The sequence below is a fragment of the Sus scrofa genome, chromosome 15, assembly GCF_054392235.1.
Source record: "Sus scrofa isolate SSC_HxYL_T2T_F1_AM1 chromosome 15, Sscrofa_HxYL_maternal_Yorkshire_Landrace_v2.0, whole genome shotgun sequence".
Classification (NCBI taxonomy): domain Eukaryota; kingdom Metazoa; phylum Chordata; class Mammalia; order Artiodactyla; family Suidae; genus Sus; species Sus scrofa.
The window spans coordinates 74,657,983-74,678,905 of record NC_139397.1 but is presented as its reverse complement, the minus strand read 5'-3'; the positions used below and the strand labels follow the sequence as shown (position 1 = coordinate 74,678,905).

Here is a 20,923-nt window from a genome sequence, read left to right as displayed (position 1 = left end):
TGATCGACCACTTTGTAGTTTTAAGAATTACTTTGCTTATGGAATTTGTTGTGGCATTATAGTAGCAACTATTTTTCCTTTTAACTACTTTGAACCAAGTTTTTATCTTCATTGAACTTAAGATGTCATCATTGATAAGACACTCCATTTTGTTACTTGCCCTAAGCAAGAGGGGGGAAAAACCCTAAAATGAGAAGTCTGCAAATAAAGCTGGGATGCCAAAGAACTATTCTCTCCATGTGAAGCAAGAAGTAAATCTACCATGCAGAAAGTGACAGTAAAATAACTTGAGTGTCTCAACTTTGGTTATGGGCAAAGGGAGGAAAAAATAACTTCTGAGCCACAAGCCAATTCTCATAAACTTCCATTTCCATTATCAGTGTACTGTTAAAACAAAAAAATAGGTAACTTAGAAAATTTGAGTCATGGTCTCAGTTTGAAGTGTGGGAAGAGCAGCAGTTGTGAAAACTGTCAAATTCTGCTCTTTAATGATTTTCAAATATTGTTTGCCGTGTCATTGACCTAGTCTAGTGAACGTGTTATATATGTAAGCTCTTTTGTGCTTTGTTCTTTTTTTTCCTCCTCAGTCAGGGCTGTACCTGTGGCATATGGAGGTTCCCAGGCTAGGGGTCAAATCAGAGCTACAGCTGCTGACTGTGTATGCTACAGCCACGACAATGCAGGATCTAAGCCGAGTCTTCGACCTACACCACAGCTCACAGCAATGCCGAATCCTTAATTGAACCCGCATCCTCGTGGTTACTAGTCGGATTTGGATTTGTTTCTGCTGCGCCACAACAGGAACTCTTCCTTTGTGCTTTGTTCTTAGATTGGATTTGATCACCGTTCTTATGAAGTAGGGTATTTCGTCTTGAAATTACTTCTTTTGTACAGTCATTTATACTGTTATCATGTGGAAATGCTCTGTATTTACATGTTTAGTTTTAAAAATGCCATTCCAGAAAGTGCGGAAAGTAGAATGAGAAATAAATAACCCATAGTTCATCTCCCTAATGTAATTATTATCATTTTTGGTAAATTTTATTTCAAAATTTTATGTGTGCACCTGTTATTTACAACTTTTAATCATGGTGTACACAATTTTGATTATGATTTTTTCCTCTTAACATGGAATCGTAAGCATTTTTCATATTGCTACAAAGTCTTTGTAGCCATAGTTTTGATATTTGCTCAATGTGGAATTTAAGTATAGTTGATATAATACTGTGTTTTAAGTGTACAGCAAAATGATTCCATTATACATATATATGCATGTGTCTATATTTTTTAAAAATTCTTTTCCATTATAGTTTATTATAAGATACTGAATATAGTTCCCTGTGCTGTACAGAAATCCTGGCTCTTTATCTGTTTTATATATGGTAGTGTTAAACCCATACTCCTCAATTTATCCCTCCTCCCTGATGTCTTTAATTATTATGAGAAAATATTCATTTAAGTTTTCAAATTTCAATTTCTCCATTTAGCTTAGAATTATAGCTTTTTGGATATGTTAGTAGCTTTTGATTTTATATGCAGATTATTTTAATATCAGGCCATTTCACTCTGTTGCCCACCATGCATCCTCCTATAATTAGTTACTTAGTACTTAAAGAATTCAAGTGTACTTTGCCGTTAGCCTTAAGCCAAGTTAATTGTGAGGGTATATCTGTTGGGGGAAAAGGGAGAAAAGCCTGATTCAAATTGTGGTAGTCTAAGTTGTAGAGGCTTATGACTGCTTTTTTTTTAAATTCTGTACATTTGTAAAAACTATTATTAGACCATGTATTTCAAGTTCTAGTTACACATTTTCTTTCAAGTTCTTATTTAGTGATGTTTAAACAGTTTATTGAATGTTTTGAGGAACAAAAAGGCTTTTTTGGTTTTTTCCATCTATTAATACCACGCTATTTCATTTTAATGGTAATTTAGCCTGATTTTGCTTCCTGAGTTGACTTTCACAAGTAATAAATGTCAGTGTTCTGTGTTCTCTTCTGTATTTAGTAGGCTTTATATGTTCCTCTTGACCAATTTGCTTATTATTTCCCTTTTCATTGATCCTGTTTCTCAGATGGTTGATTTAAATTAGAAACTGTTGAATAACTGGTTACCTTATTCCTATACCTATGGTTATTGTATTTATCTCTTTTCATGTTTTCCTTACATTTGCTCATATTAAAATCAAAATGATGATTGTGTGTGTGTGTGTGTGTGTGTGTGTGTGTGTGTGTGTGTGTGAAAATTGCTATAGAATCCCTTGGAAATTCATGCTGATCTTCATGATTTTTATTCATACTTAGTAGTGAAGATTAATTCATATATTTGGATGATAGTCATTGGGAGATAAGATTAAGCCCCCAAACTAGTATTTTCTTTCTTCAGATATACATGTATGTATGTGCTTATGTTAGGTTTTTCTTTGCCAGAGAGAGCGCAAGATGATTTGAGTTTGAAAACTTTGTTTTTTATGTATTTGTTTAAAGTCACTGAATTACAAGCACCTTTGAGCTAGAAGTTTTGAAAAGACCAGATAGCTATAAAATTTGTTTACCAAAGGTATTAAAGATCAAAGGTAAGAAATACTGAAAAAAATTTTTTGCCTTGCTCAAAAGAAGGGAGAAAACATGGATATTGAGTTAAAATTAAAAGGAAATTAATGTTCTTAAATTTAGGTTAGAAAAACAATAGTCTAAGATTTAAATTTATTAATTTTGATTTTACATGTAAACAATGATAATGCTAAAAATAAATCATTGATAAAATACTTCATTCATTCAACAAGCACTTACTAAGCATACTGTTGATATAGTATAACGTTCATTGGGTTTTAATCATAAATTATACGTATTAGCTTTAATAACCAGATAGATTCTTAAAATCCTATGAAGTGCCTTGGTTATCAGTAATCTTTTTTTACTTTTGTTCTAGATGCCTGGAATGATGTCTTCAGTAATGCCTGGAATGATGATGTCTCATATGTCTCAGGCTTCCATGCAACCTGCTTTACCGGTAATCTTGTGAAAGTAACTTTTTTATGATGATTTTATTTCTTTTGTGTATGAAATAATGACAGAATATTTTGTAGGCAATCATGTCAGCTTTTTAAGGGCCTCCCAAGTACTTTAATGTAAGATGGGAATTAACGGTGGACTTTTAGTTTCTTGAATCTAGGCATTTATATGTTTTCCTGTGTTTATATTATACTAGATATACATCCTTAGTTATTGAATTAAATTCACATTAAATTATTATTAAATTCATTAAACAAGACTAGAATTCTAAAAAGCATAATTTTTCAGTGAGGGCATTTTATTGGTCTCTTAGCATTCAAATCTTAAAAAGCAGACGTTTGTTTTACTGAGTGCTTTTGTCTTTTTTGTTGTTGTTGTTGTTGTTGTTGCTATTTCTTGGGCCGCTCCCGCGGCATATGGAGGTTCCCAGGCTAGGGGTTGAATCGGAGCTGTAGTCACCGGCCTATGCCAGAGCCACAGCAACGCGGGATCCGAGCCGCGTCTGCAGCCTACACCACAGCTCACGGCAACGCCGGATCGTTAACCCACTGAGCAAGGCCGGGGATCGAACCCGCAACCTCATGGTTCCTAGTCGGATTCGTTAACCACTGCGCCACGACGGGAACTCCTACTGAGTGCTAATTAAAAGTTGAGAGGGTATGTTATATTATTGGTAGGAATGTAAATTGGTGCAGCCTTTATGGAAAACAGCTTGGAGGTTCTTCAAAAAAACTAAAAATACGAGTTCCCATATGATCTAGCAGTCCCACTCATGGATATATATGTGAACAAAACTGTAATTCAGAAAAATATATGCACTCCTGGAGTTCCCTTTGTGGTGCAGAGGAAACGAATCCAACTAGGACCTATGAGATTTCAGGTTTGATCCCTGGCCTCGCTTAGTGAGTTAAGGATCTGGCCTTGATGTGAGCTGTGGTGTAGGTTGCAGACGCGGCTAGGATCTGGTTTTGCCGTGGCTCTGGCATAGGCCGGCAGCTACAACTCTGATTAGACCCCTGGCCTGGGAACCTCCATATGCTGTGGGTGTGGCCCTCAAAAAGACAAAAAAAAAAAAAAAAGTACTCCTATGTTCATAGCAGCACTATTCACAATAGCCAAGAAATGGAAGCAACGTAAATGTCATTCAACAGATGAATGAGTAAAGATGTGTATGTATGTATGTATGTATGTGTGTGTATATATATATATATATATAATGGAATACTACTCAACTATAAAAAAGAATGAAATACATATCATTTGTAGCAACACAATGGACCTGGAGATTTTCATAATAAGTAAAGTCATAAAGAGAAAGGCAAATACCGTATGGTATCACTTATATGTGGAATCTAAAATATGACACCAGTGAACTTACCTACAAAACAGAAGCAGACTTACAGATATAAACTTGTGGTTGCCAAGGGGGATGGGAGGAGGGATGGGTTGGGAATTTGGGATTAACAGATGCAAACTCTTACATAGAATGGATAAACAAGGTCTTATTGTATAGCGTATTCAATATCCTATAATAAACCATAATGGAAAATAATGTGATATGTAGGTAGATAGATATAACTGAATTACTTTGCTGTATACCTGAAACTAACACAACATTGTGTATCAACTATAATAAATTTTTTTTAAAAAATTGATATTATTTAGTACTAGATCCTAGATTTAGAAATCAGATTTCATTTGAAATCCACCTTTGTGTGTGAATGTGTGTGTGTCTTTTGGGGGCCACACTTGCAGCATATGGAATTTTCTGTGCTAGGAGTTGAATTGAAGCTATAGCTGCCAGCCTGTGCCACAGCTGCAGCAATGGGAGATCCAAGCCACGTCTCTGACCACAGTTCACAGCAACACTAGATCCTTAACCCACTAAGCGAGGTGAGGGATCGAACCCACATCCTCATGGATACTAGTCAGGTTTGTCACCACTGAGCCATGACAGGAACTCCTGAAATCCACATTTCATGAAACTTCACCTGTGGCACATTACTTAGAAAATCTTTGAATAGTCTTACCAGCCTTATCGGATAGTATAGCAATGTGTAGAAATCATTATGATGCTCAAATTAGCATGACTTCTTTATTAATTACTTATAATGAACAGATGTGGCATATTTCACTGGGATAGTAAGTTTGCAGTATCTTATCCAAACCCTTAGGGCCAGATACATTATGAAATTTTTTCAGTATTGTATACATTGCATAGAGTGTATAGTATTATGTACAACACTTAGATTAACATGCTTCAGTAGCCCCAGGTTACCAATATTTGTTTGTTTACAGTTTATAGCAAGCTTAGGGAACTGAGAACACTAAAAATTAACCAAGAATCTTTGAGTCAGTGGCTTGAGAATTAAAACATAGAGAGGACTGATTGACCATGCTTTATGAGGATCTTATGTAAAATACAGTTTAAGCAAGCTGAATGTTTCTAATTTCACTTTTCTTCTTAACAGCCAGGAGTAAATAATATGGATGTAGCAGCAGGTATGTATACCATTTGTGGTGGTAAATATTAGATGTTGTTTGGACAGTAGCAATTGTATTAAAGAGGAATAAAACAGTGTCTCTTGGGCATTAAATCAGCTCCCAGTTTTTGTTTTTTTAAGCAATGAAAAATGGATAATATTCATAATTCATAAGAAATTATAACTCTACGTTTGTTTGTTTTGGCTGCACTAGCAGCATGTGGAAGTTTCCAGGCCAGGAATTGAATTCCAGCCACATCAGGAGTAATGCCAAATCCTTAACCCACTGTGCAACAGCAGCAACTCCCAAGTTATCATAACTTTGGATCAGGAGTTCTGGGTCCAAAGTTGGTGGACAGGTACACTTTGGCCCACATGATGCTTTAAAATTTTGTATTTAGTTGCTAACATTTTTTAAATTTTTAAATTTTTTTTGCATATGGAAGTTTCCAGGTTAGGGGTCGCATCACAGCTAGAGCTGCTAGCCTACACACAGCCCCAGCAATGCCAGATCCAAGCTGTGTCTGTGACCTACACCACAGCTCATGGCAACACCAGATCCTTAACCCACTGAGCAGGGCCAGGGATCAAACCTGCAACCTCATGGTTCTTAGTTGGATTCGTTTCTGCTGTGCCACAATGAGAACTCCCTAGTTGTTAACATTTAAAGTCTGCAGGCTTAAGTAAAGATTGAATTTATCTTAAAATGTTAGATGACTTGGAGCTCCTCTTGTCAGCCTCTGTGTAGGTTGCAGATGTGGCTTGGATCCCGTGTTGCTGTGGCTGTGGTGTAGGCTGGCAGCTGTAGCTCCGATTTGAGCCCTAGCCTGGGAACTTCCATATGCTGCAGGTGCAGCCCTAAAAAGCAAAAAAAAAAAAAGAGAAAAAAAGAAAAAGATGACAAACTTTGTCATCTAAATTTGTAGTAATTTTCATTATTAACAGTGGTCTTTCTCAACACAGTTGGTACTCAAAGAATATTTGACTGGGAAAATGGTTGAGTCCATATTTATACTTAGCAAACATTGTGGCATAGGGTAACAACTCCATATTAACGTATGGAACATGCCCTCTCAGCTTTTGGACTATTTGACAGTCATTTTTTTGGTACCTGGTTGGTCCTTAGTCATTACACTTGGCAAGCCGAGTGACAGTGTTTGTTTTCAACTGGTTACCCATAAGAGTTTATTAGGACTAGTTTGACTTTAACAGGTAATAGTAATGCTTCAGTTATACATGAGTAACTAAATATTCCACATAAATTAGTATTCTAGGTGCTGAACTTTGTCCCATGATTATGCCAAAATATTTTTTTTTCTTTTAAACATTATGGGTTGAAACATGTTTAAATTGCACTATGTGCTTTTCATACATGTGCTTTCACATGTTTAAATTTCATATGTGCTTTTTTATATGGACTGTACTTGATCTTTTTAAGATGTTTCACAGATTTGATTATTTAAGCTCTAATGAAATACCTCGGAATAGTATTCTAGCCTATTTTGATATATGGAGCAAGTTTCTGTTATCATGAATAATCATGGAAAAACACCTTTAAAATTTTTTTTAGTTTTAAAATGCTTTGACTCTGTTGATGTTTTTTATTAGCTTCTTTTGATTGCTGTTTTAGTATATAAGTACTTAGTTTCATTTCTTTTTTCCAATCTTTTGTTTTCTTTTACATATAGTTTAAACCGACTAGTTTCTAAAGTTAAAATTATTCATGTGAACTTCATGACTGATACGATATATCTTAAGGGGGGTTTGGTTAGTAATTTAGGATACTACCATCCAGTAGAACTTTGTGCAGTGGTGGCAATGTTCCGTAATCTCTAGTGTTGTATATAGCTGCATGTAATTATTGAGTACTTAAAATGCAACTAGTTCAAAGGAGGAACTGAGTTTTAAAATTTTAATTTAAATTTTAACTTAAACAGGGATATGAGATGGCTAAAGGATACTGTATTGTACTGCACATGTTTGGAACCTAGATAATTGAAGTTGCTAGAAATCTAAAGCATAGGATCAGAGGTCCAACACATTATTGAACTTTCTGGTATAACAGGGAAAGAGGAATTAGTCAAGATACACACTCAGAATAGCAAGAAAATGAGAATGAAAATACTTCTAAGACTGCTCCAAATGAGTTTGCAGATTGAAAGTTTAGAATGCCAACTTAATTTTGAAAATTATCTTAATTGTAGATTTTTTGTCTGTGTGTGAAAGAGAGCAAACACATAGGTCATATGGGACTAGCTTAGGATATTTAGTGTGACAGAATAAGAAGAAAAAATAGTATAAGTGAATATTTTAAAACCTCAGGGAGAGCATGATTTTTCTCACATTGTGATATTGTTCTAAATTTATTTTTTTTATTTTTATTAGGTGCAACATCAGGCGCCGTAAGTACTTTTGGAATATATTTCACTATATACTTCTTTAGCCTGCTGCATTGATCAGTGTTTTTATTTTAAAGATTATCTACTAATAATAGATAATAATTGAACCCTTTTCCTTTCTTTACTATGCAAAAAGTTGAAAAAATTGTTTGAATGATTTATTTTAAAATCTGTTTTTCGTGGGACTTAATGAGAGATACAGAAATCAGATATAAGTCAGTTTAAGGATTTTGAATTCTCCCCATTGCAGTAGAAGGGAAACAGAACTTGTAGGTGCATAGTAATGATAATTTGCAGGTAAGCATTAAATTAGAAGGTGTTCTTTTGTACACAAAATTTAACCTTGTTTATTGTTGTAAACCTGATGTAGACTTTTCCTGACATGTAGTTTAAAATACTTTTTTGCTTGGACCTTCCTTAATAGAGTGTCTGAAAGAAAAAAAGAATATTCATAATTGCTTGATTTTCCCTTAGGAAAGGTGAGAATGATGGTGCTATACAGTGGTTTTTTTGTTTTGTTTTGTTTTCTTTTTTCTTTTTCTTTTTCTCGATCTGATTTTAAGATCCAGTTCTTTTTGCTAATGTTTTGTATGCTCTATTCTCATACATTTTATTGGTGTTAGGGAAAATAATGTATGCCTCAGGCCTCATTTAAAGGTGGCTATTTTAATTCCTTAAAGATCAGTGAAGAGTCTGTAATCCCACTTAATCAAAACAATAGTCCTGAGAAATAGCTCTTATTCTCATACGATTGAGAAAAATGCAGAAACCTGTGAATTAATTGCAAATATGTTAATATTTTTTAATTTGGGGAAAGACTTTTGTGAATTCTCTTTCTCTTATCTTTGGCTTTAAAAGTTGAATGATTATAAAAATATCCATTTGGTCCTCTTCTATTACAAGTGTCTTTATTTTTGACTAATGAAAGTTTCATATTTTTCCTGCTTATTTAAATACCGTTGACTCACTGGGAAGAAAATGAAACAGACCTAAGTTAAAAAGAAGAAAGTAAATTACCCTAAGTTTTTCTACAGTGAGGGAACCACCATGATTAGTATTTTTATTGGTTGTGTCAATTGTCTGTCAAACCTTTTTTTATTCTGCTTAATTGAAATCTTTTTTGTCATCGATTCTCACATATTTTGACATCTATTTCTGTTTGTTATTTTCCACTATCTATTTGTCTATATCTAATAGAATATTGTACTTTCTCTGATTAGGGTAAATTTAATATTTAATAAGACAGTTCTTTCATGGTTTCTCTTTTCATTATTTCCCTAGCTGTTTTCAGTTGTTAGCATATGAATTTCCCTTTCCCCCACCAAAAACAGTCTGTAAATACACACCCACAGATATGCTCAAATTTTTTTAATTTTTGGCTGCATTCATGGCATGCGGAATTTCCGAAGCTGGGGATTGAGTTACAATGCTGGATCCTTAACCCACTGCTCTACAAGGAGACTCCAAAGTTGTGTTTTTTATCTGGTATTAAATTTGATTCTTTCAATTTTAAGAGAACTGACTTTGTCATATTTTTTTGTTTTTAATGTTTCCATCCAAAAAATATTGTATATTTATTTAAAACTTTCTCTGGTTTTATTCTTTTTTGGATTTTAGTTATGCAAATTTGAGTTATTTATACTTTTCAGATTATGGTAATTATTGTTGATCCATGGAGTGAGTGTCCCTCATATTTTTTCCCCTTATTCATCTATACTCCAGTCCACCTTCCCTAAGAGGTGAAATTGAAATGCATTTTACCATCCATGGTGTCTTATGATCTTGGTTCTCCAGGCAGCAGTTACCACCTAGTTGTGCATGATTGACCAGCAAAATTGCCAACATCAGAAGAAGGAATGTCAGTGGTTTGCAAGAAAATCCTAGAAATAATGGCATAGCACTCTTATCAGCTAGGAAAAAAATGATTATGGTGAGAGAGTAGGAAAAGCAATGAATCACATGTGTGTAGCCACATTACCAAAGCAGAAATCAAAAGTAGATCTGCTCCATTACTCAGTAAAGTTGATAAGGAAGGAAGAAAAATTGATCAGTTTTAACTAGGTGTACAGAAAAAAGTTAAGAACCAGTACCAGTGCATTTAGTTTTATGATTTGTTTTTAAGAAATACTGCGTTAACTAGTCGGATTCTTGGTATACTATAGGGGATGATATTGTGTGGAAATATAATGGACATCAACAACTTGGGGACAAAAAAGTGGTCTCTGTAAAGTTTAAGGAATAGATTTTTTTTTTTTTTTTGCCTATTTTCCTTTTTATGTGTTTACAAAAGTGATGGGGATCATGCCAATGTCTAAGTATGATTGAATCCTTTCAAAAGTTTTAATGTGATTTTACTTTTTTTCTCTTAGAGGAATGTATAACGTTTGTTTTACTGAAGAAATGTGGTATAGATCATTTCTATAACACCTTTTTTGAGCATACTTTATAGTTTGTTATCTGAAAAACCTAGTGCTCAGAACTGGGCTTAGCAATTTTGACCTCATTCAGTAATTCATTTATTCATAATTCTTTGTAAAATTACTTTTAAAACACTTTAAGATATGATTGACCTGAAAAGCTGTACATATTAAATGTATACAACTGGATGATCTGGGGAATTTATATATATATATATATATCCATGAAACTATCACTGCCAGCAAACCAAAGACTTCCATCATCTCTCAAAAGTTCCTCCCAATTCCTTTTACTGTTTTGTGTGTGCTTGCATGTGTGTGTATAATAACCTCATAAAACTTTTTTTTTTGTCTTTATAGGGCTGCACCCGAGGCATATGTAGGTTCCCAGGCTAGGGGTCTAATCGGAGCTGTAGCTGCTGGCCTATGCCAGAACCACCTACACCGTAGTTCACGGCAATGCTGGATCCTTAACCCACTGAGGCTAGGGATCAAACCCACAACCCTATGGTTCCTAGTTGGATTAGTTTCTGCTGCACCACAGCGGGAACTCCAAGTGACCTTATAAAATCCTTAACTAACCTTTATTTGAGATACTATGTTTATTGATATTCACAGTCTTACTAACAACTTCTAGTAGGTTCTTAGAGTGGATTTATATTCTGTATCAGAGCAGTTTCATGTAAAACTTTATCTAATGTATCTGGTATTGATACATTTGAATTTACGTTGGATCCCTGTTAAATTTCACCTCGTTGATTATTAAGTTCTGGTTGTCATCCAAAGGCATCCTTCCTAACTTTGATGATTGCGTCTTTATGGCATGTCAATTTAGAACTTAAGCCAACTTGAGGTAACTATTCTTTGATTTAGAGTTGTTGAGTGCTTTATCATTCTACCTATATTAGCATCTCATTCATACATTCTTCTTTATCCGCAAGGCATAGATTTGTGTTGCTCAAAGACTGCCTCATGCGTAGAAATTATAAGCGTTCTTATTCTTATAATTCTGAGACTCTAGAATGGAGAACAATCCCAAAACCTTAATTGATCCATGCTACATTTGAAGTGCTTTTTTTTTTTTTTTTGGTCTTTTTGCCATTTCTTGGGCCGCTCCCGTGGCATATGGAGGTTCCCAGGCTAGGGGTTGAATCGGAGCTGTAGCCACCAGCCTATGCCAGAGCCACAGCAACGCAGGATCCGAGCTGCGTTGGCAACCTACACCACAGCTCACGGCAACGCCGGATCCTTAACCCACTGAGCAAGGGCAGGGACCGAACCCTCAACCTCATGATTCCTAGTCGGATTCGTTAACCACTGCGCCACGACAGGAACTCCTGAAGTGCTTTTAAAATATCCTTTTTTTCAGTTACCTCTCCTACTGGCATTGATGAATTATTCCAAAAAACTTACTGTCAAAAATATGCCTATTTTATACTATTAATTTCTTCATATATTGCTTTGAAACTAGTGATACAGATATTTACTGTCAATGGCACTGTTAAATAAATCTTTTTGTATTTCTTTTTCTTTAGAAATCAATGTGGACTGAACATAAGTCACCTGATGGAAGGACCTACTACTATAATACTGAAACAAAGCAGTCTACTTGGGAGAAGCCAGATGATCTTAAAACCCCTGCCGAGGTAAAAGTTTGAGGACTGGAGTTTAGGGATTAGATTTGGCCTTTAAAAATTTTTTTTATTTTTTAGGATTTTGGTGGGTAATTGACTTTCCAAACAACAGTACTGCTTATATCAGAAAAGGATGCTGCAGAGGCATTGAGAGGAGAAGAGAATTTGTATAGTCATACCAGTTAGCCAAAAGATAAAACTCTTTCCCTTCTATGGGAGACCAGTTATACTTAATGATTTTTGCCCCTGCTCAGGAATCTTTGTCAGGTGGCATCAATTTAAGAAGGGTGATTTAAAGAATAAATTGGAAGAAAAAAAGTACTCTTTCTGCTTGCTCTGTATTTTTAAAATTCACATTTCAAGTTGTTTTCTTGATAGCTTTAAACCCAAGTGATTTCAGATTTCTTCTATGTGCGTTCTTAAATTTTTCGAGTGGGGTTGGGGTAATAGAGATGAGAAATTAAATTACAAATACTTCCATTTTTTTAGAGTGTGAAATGTATCTTTTTGGAAAATATCTTCCCTATCCTCCCACCCCCCCAATGTATGTGTATTTCATTTTCTGTTGTAAACTTTTCCATTCAAAATATACAGATACAGAAGTAAGATTGGAAGAATAAATAAAGTAATCCAGTATTGCATGTGATTTAAATAGGAACTCTGTTGGAGTCCTAAGTGTGGGTTGATCTGGAATGTCAAAGCTTTGCTTGAAGGTTTTCCTAGCTGGCAGCATATCTTTTCCCCCCTACTCTTATTTAAGAATTTGAGGAGGGGGCGTTCCTTTTGTGGGTCATCAGGTTCCGAACCCAGCTATACCATGAAGATGCAGGTTCAGTCCCTGACCTCTCAGTGTGATAAGGATCCAGCATTGCTGTGAGTTACGGTGTTATGGTGTAGGTTGCAGGCGTAGCTTGGATCTGGCGTTGCTGTGGCTGTGGTGTAGGCCAGCAGCTGCAACTCCAATTAGATCCCTAGCCCAGGAACTTCTACATGCCACAGATGTGGCCCCAAAAAGAGAGAGAAAAGAGTTTGAGAAGCTAAAAATATTTTTGCAGGTCGCCACACTTATATAGCCTGATAATACTTAGGAGGGGAAATTGGTAGATGGTAAAAATTTTCTATTTATCCCAATACTGACATGGTATTGCCAAGACACTGATTAGGTTTGAGTTTTCAATAGCATTCTTGTGCCATCCTGACAGGTTGAATATAAATTGTTTATGAAACTGAAATCTAAGCATGGCTAAATCAGTTTAGCTTTCTCCCAAATTTTATATTTTTTCTGCTTGTATGAGTATTTGAGAAGTCTGTGAAAATGGATGGTAATTTTTATTTACTGTGGTATGTAAATGGCAAGAGCACATAGGATTTAAAATTCAGATAGACTTGGTTTTAAATCTTGTTTCTACCCCTTAATAGGTACATTACCTTAGACAAGTAAAATATATTCAAATAATTTAACATCGCTTAGTATCATGTAATTGGTAGCTTATATTATCACCATCTCACAAGCTTTAGAATTGTATATGTTGATAATATCTAGTAAAAACAGTGATATGAATGATGAAAGATGCTAAATATATTACTGTTAACTGAAGGTTTTTATTCACTTTAGCAACTTTTATCTAAATGCCCTTGGAAGGAATACAAATCTGACTCTGGAAAGCCTTACTATTATAATTCTCAAACAAAAGAATCCCGCTGGGCCAAACCTAAAGAACTTGAGGATCTTGAAGGTAAAACAGAAAGAAATAATTTTTAATGTTACTTTTTTACATATGTGTCATTCACATTTAAATAATCCTTCATAAATAGGATTGTTCAAACAAAGGCTTAAGTTTTTAATTGATTAGAACATTTTAAATGGTGTAACAGTTTTATGGGCTCTTATTTTCTTGTTGCTCTAGATCTCAGTTCTATAGATTTTAAATAGATTTTTATTTGATTTGATTCCACTGAAACTAGGATACCAGAATACCATTGTTGCTGGAAGTCTTATTACAAAATCAAACCTGCATGGTGAGCTGCTTTGATAATTCATTTTCTGTCATTATTTAACGTTTTTAGAATATGTCACTAATGTTCACTAACCACAATTGGATAAATCTGCAGTGAGAAATCTCTAATTCAAACAATTCTTTTCATTTAAGGGTTATATTATAAATGAGCTTGTAGCCTTTACTGTTGTACTTTGTTTTTTCACCAAAAAACACCACTTGCCATTGGAAAATTAACAAGGACAGTTTTACAATAAGGACAGTTTATAAAATAAGGACATCATGCACAATATTTTGAAGACAACTGTGAGTGTTGGTGCATACATGGAATATGTGACTTAACTCATTTAGCAGATAGGGAACCTTGAACTTTTATCAGTTTAAATTTTGTTAATGTATTGTCAGACTATACATTTAATGCTGATTTTTATTTTAGCACAACGTTGCAAAATAGCTTTTATGTTTATTATTGGAGAATTAAGTAAAATACCATGCCTCACTTAACAAAGGAAGCATTTTCTGACATCCCCCACTATTCTGAATACCCCTGGAAATCTAGAAATACTATCTAATATAAAACCTAGGTCTTAAAACAGCAGAGTTATGAGTGGAAATTGAGAATTTAGTTATTTAACTCTCACTTCTAATAGAATATGATGTCGTAAACTATCTGGTTAGAAGCAACAAATTTAAAGAGAATGGGACCAGTGAAGTAGTCTACAATGTGTGATGATATCTGGCAGGAAAGAGAAAAAAATTCCTTAAAGGCTGGAATTCCCGTGGTGCAGTGGGTTAAGAATTTGACTGCAGCAGCTCAGGTTGCTGCAGAGGTGTGAATTTGATCCCCATCCTCTCACAGTGGGTTAAAAGATCTGGTGTTTCCACAACCTCGGCATTGGTCAGCAGCTGTGGCTTGGATTCCAGATTCAGTCCTGGCCTGGGAACTTCCATATGCCACAGGTGTGGCCATAAAGAAAAAAATTTCTTAAATGCACCATGGTCTTAAAACTACTTAACCTTTTCACTGTGTTGCCTCATTAATCTAGATGGTCATCATCCTGAAAGTTTGGTAACGATAACTCTTTTAAATATGTTTTGTCAGCCATCCTAAACAGATTTTTGGAAGTGATTTCCTTTAAAAGGGGATGTATTTTTAAAATATTTTCATAGAGTTTAGCTTATAATATCATTTACATGGAGCACCTCATTCCCTAATAATGCTGAATAAATGAGATCTTTGCTACTCCTAAAGAAATGTTTACTATAATTAAAATGAAGCTGAAATATTGAATGCAGATCTTTAAAGCTCAATTTATTTCTATACTAGCATTGGCTAATAATAATATTGTAGATAGGTAGATTCCCAGTTTATTCATGTAAGAAATATCAAGCTCATTTCTGATATAACCCTACTACAAATAGTTGTTGTGCATAACTATCTATCTACCTGTCAATGCTAGTATATATGTGCTGGAATTTCATATAACATACATTTGATCCCATTTTGAATTTAGTATCTTAAAAAAAATCAAATAGTTTTGTCGCTGGGGAAAATACTGTTTTATTCCAGAATTATACAGATACTTTCAAGGAGTTTTTGCAGTAGCCAGCAGCCTTTGAGAAAGTAGCATTGTGGGGAAAATCTTTCCTAAAACCTGATGTTATTTAAATTTGTTTTCATTCTTTAATTGCTGCCCCGGAACTTTGGAGCAAGTATTTGCTCTTTGAAAGTGTGGTTTTGGTTTTTATTTTGGGGGGAGGTTGTTTGTTTGTTTTTAAAGACTGGGTAAATTAAATCTTACTATGTGGAACTTTTGTCTCCTTTTAAAATTTGTTTTCAGTGATCATATTTAAACACTATGTAGTATGTAAGTAGCTTTCTTTTTTCTCTTTAATAGCAATGATCAAAGCTGAAGAAAGCAGGTAAGCAATTTTGGACATCAGTACATATTTGTAGATTCAGTGTCTCCTGTAATATCCTTGATTTAAATGTCTGTGTAAATAGTACTTAACATGGTAGTCCTGATAGTTTAATGTCTTTGGAGGATTTGGGGCAGAGAGAGGGATTATTTATTCAAGATACATGCATGATGTTTTACTTGACAGTGGTCATTTGAGTTTGGACTGCATTCTTAAATTAGGACTGTTAGAGAAAGGTCCACAATTTGATTTGAGTTAATTTGGGAATGGATAAAAGTATTGTATCTATCTCTTCCTTTACTCAGGTTTTCCTTTTAATGGGTAAAGGAGATAAAATTTTAAAAATTTGTGATAAAGGTCAAATTTTATGGCATAATACAATCTGATAGGATATTTTGTAAATGTGAACAATTATTGGGCTTTTGGAAATGTCCATTGTTACAGAGTGCATTATACATTATCACATGTTTGCTGAATTAAATCAGAGTAATCCAATTTCATACTGTGGTTTTAATCTTTTGAGTAACTTAATAGTTTGACAGCACTGCCTTTTTCCCCTTTTAGTAGTTTATCTTACTCATTTTTATAATTATTTAAAACTAGCTTTATTTGGCTTTGTGATTATTTGTAATGAAATGACCAGTTTTCTCTTTTTTAAATATATAGTAAACAAGAAGAGTGCACCACAACATCAGCAGCCCCAGTTCCTACAACAGAAATTCCAACCACAATGAGCACCATGGCTGCTGCAGAAGCGGCAGCTGCTGTTGTTGCGGCAGCAGCTGCAGCCGCAGCTGCAGCTGCTGCAGCCAATGCCAGTGCTTCCACCTCTGCTTCTAGTACTGTCGGTGGAACTGTTCCAGTCGTTCCTGAGCCTGAGGTTACTTCGATTGTTGCTACTGTTGTAGATAATGAAAATACAGTAACAATTTCGACTGAAGAACAAGCACAACTTACTAGTACCCCTGCTGTTCAGGATCAAAGTGTTGAAGTGTCTAGTAATACTGGAGAAGAAACATCTAAGCAGGAAGCCGTAGCTGAGTAAGTTTAGTAATTTGTTCTCTGCAAATAAGTACCAGACTTCATTAATATAAGAAATTGCCAGTTTAGTCAGTGGTCATTAAGTGTTTAAAAATTTTTTGAAATAAATATCCTTTTAGACAGTGGATAATTTTTGAGATTGAGTTTTGTGGGGTCATGCTATCAAACTGTTGCGGAAGTAATCTACAGAAGTTTCAGGAAGCAGAGCTGGGGATATGAGAGACAAACTTCAAGGGGTTCCAAAAACCTTAGTATCAAAATGCAGTATTTTAAGTCAAAATCATGGCTAAAACTTGATGATTAATAAAATAATATTTTAAATAAAAATGGGATCCAGAATTAGATTTTCTTTCTGTTTTCAGTCTCAAATATCCCTTAGCACAGAACTTCAGGGAAGTTGCAAAGTTTGATATAGAACAAACAAGAAAAAATCAGGTAGGCACAAATCAAGATAACACCAGGGTTCAGGAAAAAGATGAGTGAAATGAAGTTGGTACAGCTTTTTAATAAGGCAAAATAGCTGCATTTCTAAGTTTACAGTTTGCATGTACTTGTGTACCTTATGATCTTTTGTGTATGTGTGTGCTTTTTAGGACCACACTCGCAGCATATGGAGGTTCCCAGGCTAGCCGTCGAATCGGAGCTGTAGCTGCCGGTCTACACAGAGCCACGACACCAGATCTGAGCTGCCTCTGTGACCTACGCTACAGCTCACGGCAACGCCGAATCCTTAACCCACTGAGCAAGGCCAGGGATCAAACCCGCAACCTCATGGTTCCTAATTGAATTCATTAACTGCTGAGCCACAACGGGAACTCCATGATCTATATTTTTATGTGTTTTTTCCAAAGTGAAAATAGCTTTAATTTTTTCTGATACTTAGAAGTCTAAAAAATATATCTATGTAGTATAGCTGAAGGCATAAAAGAGTGATAGCACTTTAATATCTTTCTGCCTTATTCTCTGCATTTAAAATATGTGCATATTTTAAATTTTAAAAAGTATCAGACAACTATATCACTAGAGATCATACTCCATCAAGTTGAATAATGTCATTATTTTATTATTAATATATACATTAATATCAGTGTTTACCTAATGATTGACATTTAGGCCTTTTGGAGTAATATTTTTTTACTTCTTTTGAATTGCACTTAATGTTTTTTTTTTCACAATAATTTGTTTTTCACAATTTTTCAACAAATAGTTGTATTTTGCTTCCTTTTTTCCTGTTTCCTTATTATAGTACTTGAGTCATTATAATAATCTTTACATTTTAATTACTTTGATATGGATCATTTATAGCTGGTAAATTCCAGCTATGCTTTTTACAGTATTTTTGATAATTTTAAATAAATTTTCCCAAATAAGGTTACCTGGTTCAGAGGGTGTGACTATATGTGTAGTTTTGTTAGTATATATTTCAGTATCATCCCCTAAGTATTCAATTTAAAGGTGGTGGGCTTTTTATGTGTTTCTTGGTTTGTTTTTTGTTTTGTTTTTTCTTCATTCTCTTGTTAGGATTATTTTCATAAATTTATTTTCGTAAAGGTCTCTCGGCAAGTACAGTTGTTTGGGTAATTCTTTCTATTTGAGATCAGTGTTTGGAAAACTTTTTCATAGGCCTTCAAAATGTAAATACTTTTGTTTTTGTGGGTTATATAGTCTCATGGTGACTCAATTTCTGCTTTGGTAGTATACAGTCAGCCGTAATCAATATATTAACGCTTAAGCAGTTCCTTTGAAACTATTTACAGAAGTTGGCAGAAGACTTGTTTGGCCTGTGGGTCATCATTTGCCAAGCCCATTTTAGATTGATCTCTACATCTTTATTATATTTTATGTACACTTGCCCAAATGCTCAGTTATTAAACACTAAAATGACATTGAAGAAGTTTTGTAAGCCGTTAAGTTTAAGTTGTGGACTAATGGAACTGGTGGTGTAGTGTAGGTGTTTGTGGAAGGACTTAATAACTGAATGTAACAGAAAAAACCTTTTTTATTTATGTATCTCATATAGGATACTTTATTCTAAAATTGTCAAATTTTATCTCAACACGAAATACTTAAATACTAATTGGAACATTTTCCTAAATGAAGCAAATGTTTATTTAAACTATAAACACAGTGTATAAATTTCTCTCTAGTTTTACTCCTAAAAAAGAAGAGGAAGAAAACCAACCAGCAAAAAAAACATATACTTGGAATACAAAGGAGGAAGCAAAGCAAGCATTTAAAGAATTACTGAAAGAAAAGGTACTTATGTTACATATTTTTATATGACACATAATAAATATCTAATAAGTGAAATTATTCTTTAATGCAATTGGTACCTTATTGCTTTTATTAATTAAAATACTGGAGTTCCCATTGTGGTGCAATGGTTAACGAATCCGACTAGGAAGCATGAAGTTGCGGGTTTAATCCCTGACCCTGTTCAGTGGGTTAAGGATCTGACATTGCTGTGAGCTGTGGTGTAGGTTGCAGACGTGGCTAGGATCTGGTTTTGCTATGGCTCTGGCATAGGCCAATGGCTATAGCTCTGATTCAACTCCTAGCCTGGGAACCTCCAGGTGCCGCAGGTGTGGCCCTAGAAAAGACAAGATAAAAAGTTAAAATTAAATACTAATCTTACGGTTTCCCATTGTGGCTGAGCAGGTTAAGAACCTGACTAGTATCCCTGAGGATCCCTGGCCTTGTTCAGTGAGTTAAGGATCCAGCATTAGTGGCAGCTGCAGCTCCCATTCATCCCCTAGCCTGGAAACTTTCATATGCCAAGGGTTCGGCACTAAAAAGACAAAAAAAAAATCTAATCTTAGAAACTGTTGAGATTGAAAATGAACTATATTTGTCCTTTTTTTATTGTACTTTTTTTGTGAAACTGATTTTCACCCCCCCCCATTCCTGCAGATATGTACAGAGTACTACCATACAGTCCACCTCAGTGTTTAATAAAAGGTGTTTTATTCGTAATGTATTGATGGTCTGTTTAAATTTTGGTTTCGGTTTTTCTTGTTTTTCTTTTTCTGGGTGCACCTGTGGCATACGGAAGTTTCCAGGCTAGGGATTGAATTGGAGCTGCAACTGAGGCCTGTGCCACAGCTATGGCAACACCCAATCCAAGCTCAAACTCCTGCAAAGGGAATTACTTGACGTTTGCAGTGAATATTATACTTTGTTCTCTGTTGTATGACTTTCACTATATTTGTATGTAATTTTAATTTTCCATTAAATGATTTTCAGCGGGTACCATCAAATGCTTCATGGGAACAAGCTATGAAAATGATTATTAATGACCCACGATACAGGTAATATTTTGGTTTTTTAAATTTACTTGTCACTTTGAGCAGAGTAAGCCTAGAAAATGCAAATTGTGTAAAATAATATAACTTTTCATCCTCATGGTCTTCAGTTATTTTGGACACCAGTAGTAGAGTTGCTTGATGGCTGATAAGAACCAAAACAGCTAAAAGGCATGTCATACAATTTACCCTGCTACAGATGTTAGTAGAAATATTTTTTAAGTAGAAATTATGTTCTGTAATGATTTATCTTTAATAACTTCTTAAGTATTCTTAATTTGTGAATGAAATCTGTTGTTTTTTCAAAGCACTAATGTTTGATCATCTTAACCTTCATTTATTCTTACATTGTATTTTTCTATTTAGTGCTTTAGCAAAGTTGAGTGAAAAGAAGCAGGCCTTTAATGCTTATAAAGTCCAGACAGAAAAAGAAGAAAAAGAAGAAGCAAGATCCAAATACAAAGAGGCTAAGGAATCCTTTCAACGTTTTCTTGAAAATCATGAGAAAATGACTTCTACAACTAGATACAAGTAAGATTTTTGGTGATCATGGTATATGTTTACTGTTTCTGCATTAGACTTTCTGCCAAGTGCAGTAACTAATCCAGAGTAGATGCTGATTATGTAAAGCTAAATCCAGATCATGAATATGACACTTTTGTAAGGTGGAAGATAGGTCAGTAGTTAATAGACTGAGTTATTTATTTGGGACTAGAACA

At 34.6% G+C, this 20,923-nt stretch overlaps 1 protein-coding gene across 18 annotated transcripts in view; it reads left to right on the top strand.

The window, feature by feature from the left end:
- Nucleotides 1–20,923, top strand: part of PRPF40A (pre-mRNA processing factor 40 homolog A) — a 53,259-nt gene that overhangs the window by 13,557 nt on the left and 18,779 nt on the right. For 6 of the 18 annotated variants that reach the window (XM_013984128.3, XM_013984127.3, XM_013984129.3 and 3 more), the window contains 11 exons: nucleotides 2,929–3,009; nucleotides 5,483–5,513; nucleotides 7,880–7,896; nucleotides 11,846–11,956; nucleotides 13,560–13,680; nucleotides 13,910–13,963; nucleotides 15,840–15,864; nucleotides 16,528–16,902; nucleotides 19,050–19,158; nucleotides 20,146–20,210; nucleotides 20,571–20,735. In XM_013984128.3, the coding sequence (XP_013839582.3) occupies nucleotides 2,929–3,009; nucleotides 5,483–5,513; nucleotides 7,880–7,896; nucleotides 11,846–11,956; nucleotides 13,560–13,680; nucleotides 13,910–13,963; nucleotides 15,840–15,864; nucleotides 16,528–16,902; nucleotides 19,050–19,158; nucleotides 20,146–20,210; nucleotides 20,571–20,735 (1,154 nt within the window). Of the gene's footprint in view, nucleotides 1–2,928; nucleotides 3,010–5,482; nucleotides 5,518–7,879; nucleotides 7,897–11,845; nucleotides 11,957–13,559; nucleotides 13,681–13,909; nucleotides 13,964–15,839; nucleotides 15,865–16,527; nucleotides 16,903–19,049; nucleotides 19,159–20,145; nucleotides 20,211–20,570; nucleotides 20,736–20,923 lie in introns of all 18 variants that reach the window. The other 12 variants (XM_021074552.2, XM_021074551.2, XM_021074550.2 and 9 more) reach the window with 3 other exon arrangements.